Source organism: Pseudopodoces humilis, chromosome 4 (assembly GCF_049639895.1).
Source record: "Pseudopodoces humilis isolate 2021_Gansu_Grassland_sample_001 chromosome 4, ASM4963989v1, whole genome shotgun sequence".
NCBI lineage: Eukaryota > Metazoa > Chordata > Aves > Passeriformes > Paridae > Pseudopodoces > Pseudopodoces humilis.
In genome coordinates this window covers 38,341,199-38,350,230 of record NC_142203.1, presented here as the reverse complement: position 1 = coordinate 38,350,230, position 9,032 = coordinate 38,341,199, and the positions used below count along the sequence as shown (strand labels likewise).

The following is a 9,032-nucleotide window of genomic DNA, read 5'->3' as shown; positions in this document are numbered from 1 at the left end:
CTTCTCTGCAACAAGTGTGACTGTCAGAAACAAGGAGGAGGCTGAGTATTTAATAATTACCAAACAGCTGGAACAAAACCAAAATTACCAAAACTATTACCAAAATAATTACCAAACAAACCTGAAAATTAAATCAAGTTTTTATTAAAAGCATCTATTAAAATGACAGCACATCAGCTCTTCTGCTTTTAACTCATGCCAAACTACAACTCAAACCTTCCAAAGCACTGAACAATTTCTTGTATGTAATCACTCAATAAAACAAAAAGCAGTCTTCCACATCCCATCTTTGCTTTTTTCACTTGGTATTTTACCCAAAACTTATCATGATCCAAAACTGCTTCAGCTGTCTGAATTTTGTCTATGGCAAAGTACAATCCAGTGTACTTGTCATGTCAAAGACCTGAGTAAATATTCTGGCTAACTGAAAAAAAAATATTAAAAACCTCAAACCCAACAACAAAAGAAAAACCCACCAAAAAACCAACAACCAATCCTGATGAAGTAAGATTCCAGTCTACAAGTGGTTGGTAATTACAGTCTTCTGCCCTGTGAAATACTACTCAGGAGTAATTCTTAGTTATGATTCAGAATTACAACAGATGTATGTTCAGGGCTCATTTTGGGATCAGATTATTCACATGAAGCCAGATGAACACTCAGCAGGTAGTATTTTTTTTCAGAAATCCAAAACCTACATAGATGAATGAATTACTAGTTTTATGTAGGCAAAGAAGGCTTGTATGACTAGAATTTCCTATTCCTTTCAGAAGCTGAAGCAGAGGTTAAACCGTATCACTGGTGCAAAATTATTTACATTCAATGAAAGAAACTTCTTTTAAATTATTCAATTACTTTTTAGTTAAGTGCATCAACATAGGATTTAAACAAACTAGGTTAATGAGATTTTCAACCACAACGGGTTATCAGAGAACATACTTCAACAGCTGCAGTTTCTGATGTAAAACCACTCTACTTTTCTGGAATAGCTGTACGCATCTGGTCAGCCAATATCAAGTGATTGATAAAATATTTTCTTCCTTTTCAGTTCAAGTGAGAAGAGGTTTCTCTTCTCATCTGAATTTCCTGACTTCCAACAAGAGGAAGAACTTAAAGCAAGCAGGTCAGTAAATACACATTATTAATATCCCCTTAAGCAGTAGCTTAACAACAACAACCAACAACAAAATCACACACAAAAAGTTCAATCTGAAAACAAAGGTTTGTTAGCATATTAGGAATCTCTGTCTGCCTTCAAAGCAAAATATGATAAAAGATCACCATGAGACAATGCTACTGAAAGTGTACAACATTCACAAAGTGACAAGATACCCTGTTAAACATTTTATATCAGCATCTGAGTACTAGGCAGCATTCTGCAACTTCATTTATTTGGGAAATACATGAAATCACACTGTTAACACACTTGTAACTACTTTGGAAGCCTATTTTCTAATTGTATAGTGAATACTTTTCTGCAGTGTTTACTTTATAGCTGTGCTATTGTTAGTGAACAAAAAATTGGCATGTTATGCTGGAGTAAAGCAGTAAGGTGGCTTTATGCACAGTAAGTATGGAGGCTTCTATTTGCTAATCATTATAAAAGCAATACTTTAAAACTTAGTGTTTGCTAATAGAAGACCTAAAATAGTTTACTACAAATTCATACCACCCCTTTAATATAAAAGGGGTAAATAACCCCTTTATTAACAAAATCAAGTGCCAAATCACTACAGGGCCCAAAAACACCTGAAAAAAATATTACCAATTGCTTACCTTTTTCTAGACTTTGCAAGACTAATCATTTTCAGACAAAACAATGTGCAAAACTTCCCAACTACACATGTTAGGAATAACAAGTGCTACCAAGAGATTCTGTTGAAATCAAATCAAAAAAATGTGAAGCAGCAAAGTCAAGCCTCATATCTTGGGCAGTCACAGTGAAGATATTCCCTGCATGAAGCATTTTCTTTCCCTGTACAAGCTGAGATAACTAGCCTTTGCCCTTCACCTTGGAGATGCTAGGTAAAGATACACTGACATTAGAAAAGCATGGTTTCATTGCTGTTTAAAAATATCCCCAGACCCATCATTTTGCTAGATAGTCAGATAAATACTTTTTTTGTCAGCCTTCTTTGGCCACATGTACCATCATCCTGCTAATTGCAAACACTTTGTTCAGAAAGTTTCCCGTGAAATCTGCTTCAGATAAATGAGTTAACCTTGCAAAATCTAGCTTTCCACAACACATAAATTTGTTAACCCTGCCTTATGCAGTCCCATATTTACAAAATACTTAGAAATTTTACATCTGTCTTCTACCTTATCAAAAGTGCAATTCTCTCACCCCATGTTATGGGGCAACAACATTCTTCATAAATTCTACAGAATAGCAGCCTATTATAAGCAAATAAGGTGCTTAGCTTATGCTTGGGATCTAACTGGTTAAGTAACACCAGAAAGTACATTTTTTTATGGACAGAGACTGCTCCTCCTATCTACTGTCGCAGGGGTGCCACAGCTAAGTTTGCCAGCTCAATGAGCGCCAGCGCACCATGCATGCGTTCACGCTGCTCCTGGAGGCGGCGGTGGCGGGCAGCTGAGTGAGCACTGTTTTTATCTTCATCATCCTCTTCATCAGACTGAAGATACTCCATTGGGTCCTGTTGTTCCTGATCCGTTTTCTGGATTGCTTTGGTCTTCAAAGCAGGTGCTCGTTGCTCTCTAGTCTCCCAGTATCTATAATGTCAAATATGAGGAATACTTGTAACAATACACACAACTGACTCACACGCCAACAATTTAAAACAGACAAAATCCTCCCAAGTACCAGCTTGTGTCCAGCTGGGCACTGCACTTGGCTTTATCTTTCAGCCCTTATATGGTAGTATTTAAGCAGTCAGAAACCTTCTTTACTCAGTATTTTAAGTGTAAAGTGCCCAAGTGAACATCTGTGACAGATTTCTTGTCTCCATGGTGTTTTCAGCAGGCATTTCTCCCTATACATACAAAGCACATCATACAAATGCAAATTTAGCAAAACTGTAGCACTAGCTAATAAAGTATTAGCAGGCATTGATCAAGCAAGAAATATATATATATAAGAAGTGAGCAAACACACAACAAAACTAAGCTGTAATAAAAAAGTTTCATGAAGAACTTAGTCCTGACCAGTAGTACATAATTCTTCAAAGAGGGGCAAGGCTGTGCTGATGTGTACCAGAAGAACATCTAGTTTCGGTTTCTTGGGGTTTTACTGTCCTGAAGAATAAATGCTGTGTCAGACAACCCTTTTAAGTATTTTGAGAAAGATGACACCATGAGAAAACTTACTTTGCTAGCCACTCAGCCACAGCTTTATTGTCAGCCGTCTGCTTCTTACTCAGCCTGTCAGTGAGCTCTTCCCTCTTCAGTCGGGCGTATGGATGTTTGGGACAATGACGGTTTGCATGTGTGAATCTGCTTAAACAGCCTTAAAAACCAGAGTAACAATGAAAAACTTGTTATAGAAAGCAGCCAACCAAAGAAAGTGTAACATATGTGAGACGGAAATGCCACTGAAACCACCCTTCCCCATTCCCAAAACCCTAGGTTTGGTAGGACACAAGAGGTTCCAGTTGCAAGGTTAGTAACGTGCCCCATTATTTTTTACATTAGTATCCACTGATAGAGAATGTATGCAATACTTAGATACATACTTGCAGAATTAGGCAGATTCTGGAGGGTTCTTCCCTGCCCTTGAAGTTCCACCAAAACTAAACTCCAAAGCTTTTGCCACGTGAACACGCATACATTTCCAATATTAGTCTGACCCCAGAAAGCTGCAAATTGTTCTCTGATGACTCACCATTCTCTGAGCAGACAAAAGGCTTCTCTCCTGTGTGGAGACGCTGGTGAGTCTTGAGCTGCCCACTCTGTACAAAGGCTTTCCCACAGTCTGGGTAGTCACATAAATAAGGCCTTTCACCTTAAAAGTAGCAACACAAGAGATTTATGAAAGATGACTAGAAGTGTTATAGTAACCAGTGGTGGTCCCTGGCTTGAGACTTGCACAAACCCTCCTTTTACCTACTCAGAAACTTACATCTACTTAAAAAATCCTAGTGTACTTTGAAGTACATGCTCTATGTTGTATTTCCAAAGACAAAAAAAATTGTACTTTTCCTTGTCGTATTTTCTGATTAAAGACTCTTAGACAGCACTACATAAATTTTGTGAAACTGTGCATATGTAGAGCAAGAAATATATAAAGTAAATGGACAAGTAATGTAATTCAGGTGTTGTAACCAGAAAAATTTTATCCTTACTATAGCCTGAACTAGGGTAAAATATCTGAGGTCAACATTACTACAAGGTCCTAGGAATATCTCATTAGGAGAAATAACTCATGTTTAAGAAAATTTATAAAGATGGAGATTGCATGAGAAACTTATTCCAGATTTAAGTTTTCTTAAAACAGTCATCAAGGAAGATTTCTCCATGCATACTGCAACCAGAAGAGCAAGGGTAGCAGGTGTCTCCTTCCTCAAGTGTATCTGACGGCAAGCACTACACAAAGGCATGCCATACCACCACCCTCAGGAAGGCAACAAAATGAGGGTAAGGCTGGCTCACGAATTCGGAGGAATGACAGGATAAGCTCTTCTCAGTTAAGTAGTTCTTACAAGTTCAACTTCAATTTCAAGTGAAGTAACACCTTTTGACCAAAAAACATTAAGAATGCTGTTGTTTAATATCATTATCTAAATTAGTCACAGTGACTTGAGTCAGAAAGAGATGGTGAGAGCCAAGGCTTTCATGGGATTTTGGTTGGTTGGTTTGGAGGGGAGTGTTGGTGGTTTTGTCTGTATTGTGAGCTACATTTGTTCATATTTTATGGCAAATACATAGTTCTGTTGCAGAAATAAAATGTATTTGCTTTGTTTAAAAAAAAACAAACAGCATCTTCAGTTCAAGTTCATCTGGGTATTGAGTGAGTTCATCATATATTTTAACTTAACTGCAAATTGCTTTCTAAACACAGTTCAGTAAATTAGCACTATCTCTTCCATCCTAAAAAATGAATTTTAGGTGCAGGGAAAAAACATCTGGGTGGTGATTTTAAGCATGTGGACTCTTCTCTCAATATTTAAGCACTTCCTAGGATGTTACAATCCTGAAGTTGCCAGACACTTTTTAAGTTACTGTAACCTCTTACAGCAAAACTTCAATTGTGATGTGAAAAATACATCAACAAGGAAGAAACAAATCACAGAGAAGAGGCAATTAGGATACAAAGTGCTACCAAGCTCAAGTACAGAGCATCAAGCGCAAGACTAGTTCTCCCTCTTAAAAAGTGACATTGACAGATAAAGTATTTACACAATTTGCCTATTATAGCCCAAATTGCTGCTACACTTCCCCAAAACAAACAGGGTTACAAAGACTTTGATTAACAAGCACTGCCAGAATAGCATGATTAATTTAGCAGTTACAGTAAAATCATAACAGGTGAAGTTCTTTGGGGTTCCTTTATGTTTGTTTGGGAGGTTTCAATTCCTTTGCTCATGCTTCTGAAGTGACTCTCCCCAGCTATTTAACCTTTCCTTTTACTCACCAGTGTGAGTTCGTTTATGGGCTTGCAGTGACTTCTCTCGTGGAAAGACCCTGTTGCAAATATTGCAGCGTATCCTGCTCGAAGAGTGCTCTCCTTCACTGATCAGGTCTCGGACGGTGTCTGCTCTTGGACGGCCACGTCTTATTCCATCCTGGGTGTAAATAACGAGGCAAGTAAACTCAGGCATTTCCTCCCCCTGCAATTTGGCCAACGTGCACATCATCTTCTGGAGTGACAGCATGACCAAGGATGGTGCTGAGGCGGAACAGAGCCACACCAGACTGCCCAGGCCATTCCTAACTCACTCCTAATGGCTGCCAGTGCAGGAGGGGAGATAACAGGCACCACCATGTGCTCAGGAGTATGGGGAGAAACCGACAACAGGACCACAGAATGGGTCAGGTTGAAAGGGACCACAGCTGGTCATCTGCTCCAACCTCCCTGCTCAAACAGAGCCATTCTAGAGCACATGGCACAAGATTGTGTCCAGGCAGTTCTTGAGTATTTCCAGTGTGGGAGACTCCAAAACCTCTCTGGGCAACCTGTGCCAGTGCTCAGTCACCAACATGATAAAGACGTCCCTCCTTATATCGAGGTGGAATTTCCTGTGTATCAGTTTCTGCCTATTGTCTTTTTTTTTCTACAGCTTGTTACAAGCAAGCAGATCCTGGCTCCATCCTTTTGGCATCTTTATTAGATATTTATATCCATTAATCAGGTCCTCTCTCAGTTGTCTCTTTTCGAGGCTGAACAGCTCCCTCAGCCTTTCCTCATAAGAAAAACGCTCTAGTTCCTCAATTCTCTTTGTTGTCCTACACTGGACCCACTCCAGGAGGTCCATGTCTCTCTTGTACTGAGGAGCCCGGAACGGGACGAAGCACTCCAGATGCGAGGAGAGAGGACAAGGAGGTTTGGGTTTTGTTTTTTTTTTCGATGGTGAGGGGGCTTTTCAGGTTTATTTTTTCACTTTTGAAAGGAGGGAGGACGGGCAGCTGGCCGCTCCATCCCCTGCTCTTCCCCGCGGCGCGCGCGCCGCTGCCGGAAGTGACTTCACTTTAAATGTCCGGGCGGAAGCGCGGGAGGGGCGCGCGCCGCGGAGTCACCCTGTAAGCGCGCGGCCCGCCCGCCCCCGCCCGCCGCGCACTCACCTTCAGGTGCCGGTGCCGGCCGCCGCTCCCCGGGCTCCCCGCCTTCTCCTCGTCCCCGCCGGGGACTCTGCCCGCTCCCCCGCGAGGCGGCGGGAGGGCTGACGGGCCGGCGGTGCTGCTGTCGCCGCCGCCCGGGCTGAGGGTCACGTTGTGCGCGTTCTCGCCCCAGCGCCAGGGGTAGACCATGAAGTCGCTGAACCCGGGACTGGTGGGGACGGGCGGGACGGGCATTGGCTCCTCGCCCCCGCTCCCCCCCGAGGAGGGTTTGATCGGGGTGGTTTTGATAACGGAGACCAGGACGCGCTTCGGGGAGTCCTGGCAAAAAATCACCGAAGGGGGACCCGGGGGGAGCCGCTCCGCCATCGCCGAACCCTCGCGGGCAGCGGCGAAGGGAGGGTGGATAGAGAGGGAAAGGAGAGCGCTCCGCGGCGGCACGGCCCCGCCGTCCGCGCCCGTGTCCCGGGATGAGCCGTGCAGCTGCACCGAGGTCCCGCGGCCGTCGCCACCTGTCGCCGCCCCGGCCCGCCTCAGCCGCTCATCACAGAGGACGATGGCTCCTGTGGTCTCGGTAGCTTGCCCTCCGCACCCCTCCGCCTCCGCGGCCACCCCCGAGCGGATCCGCCAACTCAGCGGCGGCCCCCGGCCATGGCAGCGGCCGGAGCGAAGCAGTCACAGCGTCCCCGCACCTTTCCGAAGCGAAGCCGGCCCCGCTGGCAGCCCCGGTCCCGGCGATGCCCGAGGAGGAACCGCCGCCGCCGCTGCGATACCTCCGCGCTCGCAGCCCGGGCCGAGCCCCAGGTTTTCCCGCGTTACGTTTCGCGCCCGAGCACAGCCAATCATCCAGCCCGGCGCGAGTGTCACGGGGAGTCTGTTCCCGCCGGCCAACCGCTGGGCGGGAAAGTCGGCGGCCGCGCCTCTAGGGGCGGGGTCGGAGGGCGATGCCGGGCGGCTGCTGCTATCCTATTGGGCAGAAGCTGGGCTCATGGCCGCGGAGGAGGCGCTGATTGGCCCTCCACGGCGGGGGCGGGGGGAGGCAGGGGTGGTGCGCCCGGGCAGGTTTGGCGCGCTGTGGCTGTGGGCGGGGAGAACGGGCAACTCCAGATGCAGCGCAGCGGAGTTGGCGCCGCCGGCGGGTTAAAGGGGTCGCCTGGCGTTGGGACGGCGGGTCGTTGCTTCCCTTCCCCTGCCGGGGCCCTGCCCCCAGCGGCGGACAGACCTAGGAGCAAGCTTGCTGGCTGGGAGGGCACCCCCGTGAGCTGCCGCCGCCTCCGCTGGGATGGTTGGGCGGGCGGGGTCGGGACGGCGTGGCCGTTATGGCGCTGGCGGGGCCGCCCGTGGAAACGCCCCGTTTAGCAGCGGTGCCCGTGGCAATAGGGTATTCGTAGCTGTACAGCTACACGCACCGGTCCCGAGGCTGTGGGAAGTAGGCAGGAGACGTTGTCACTGCCCTCGACTCGGGAATTTTAGGAGAGTCTTAAGGCAGGTGGTATGGGTAACAGGATAATGCCAGACTTAATTCAGTGGTGTCCAGCGATAGGACGAGGAGCAATGGCCCTAAACTAAAACACAAAAAGTTTTACCTCAACATGAGGCTGCTCCAGCCTGAGAACATAATTTGCATTTATTACATTAGTAGCTGAATTATGAGGCCAGTACCAGGAGCACAGAGAAGCCACAGAGCTGTAAAAATGGTGAGGTCTTTTCCCCCCAGATCTATTTTTTTTGTTGTTTGTATGCTGCAGGCTGCTGCCTTGTAAGAATGTTAGCAAGCATCACGGCTGAGAGGAACAGGAAAGTGAAGAGCAGGTTTGCAGCATATGACTACTAATTAATGCCCTTTCGGATAATGGGAAAAACCTACCAGTTCTTCCAACACAGAGGCTTGTAATACAGGGCTGCAACATTCCTTATCCATCCTGAGAGCAGCAGCCCTTTCACTATGCATTACAGTTGAATTTGCCTCGACTGCTCTTTTAAACTAACTAAAAATTCTCAAATATTTGCTTAGGCAAATTCTTCTTCTTTGTAACGCTACCCCAGCTTCTCGAAGCCAGCGTTACACATGGAAGTCATACCATTGCTATGCCAGGTCAGGCTAGAAAAAAAATGCTGCAGCTTGTAACATTTGTTTCCAAAATGAGCAAACACGTTTCCAAATGCTTGGATCTGACCCCCTTGGAAACCTTTGGCCCTAAAAATAACCCATGGTAAATAGTTTTGGTAATGATGTTGCAGAGAAGTAGTAATACAGAAAAATATGTTAAAATCTACTTAAAAATACAAATTAA

The 9,032-nt window shown here is 45.4% G+C and overlaps 1 protein-coding gene across 1 annotated transcript; it reads right to left on the bottom strand.

The window, feature by feature from the left end:
• Nucleotides 1-174: 174 nt before the first annotated feature.
• On the bottom strand, nt 175-7,610 carry ZNF367 (zinc finger protein 367). The gene is made up of 5 exons (XM_005522615.3): nt 6,745-7,610; nt 5,597-5,747; nt 3,848-3,967; nt 3,334-3,472; nt 175-2,739 (listed from the first exon to the last, which is right to left on the bottom strand). The coding sequence occupies exons 1-5, from the start codon at nt 7,105-7,107 to the stop codon at nt 2,499-2,501; spliced, it is 1,014 nt and encodes a 337-aa protein (XP_005522672.2). The 5' UTR covers nt 7,108-7,610; the 3' UTR covers nt 175-2,498.
• Between the last annotated feature and the right edge of the window lie 1,422 nt (nt 7,611-9,032).

Coding starts and splice junctions, on each gene's coding strand:
- ZNF367 (XM_005522615.3), bottom strand. CDS start 7,107: ATGGCGGAGCGGCTCCCCCCGGGTCCCCCTTCGGTGATTTTTTGCCAG. Junction 3,968..5,596: donor CCATAAACGAACTCACACTG/GTGAGTAAAAGG, acceptor GCTACTTTTAAG/GTGAAAGGCCTTATTTATGT. Junction 2,740..3,333: donor GTGGCTGAGTGGCTAGCAAA/GTAAGTTTTCTC, acceptor TTGACATTATAG/ATACTGGGAGACTAGAGAGC.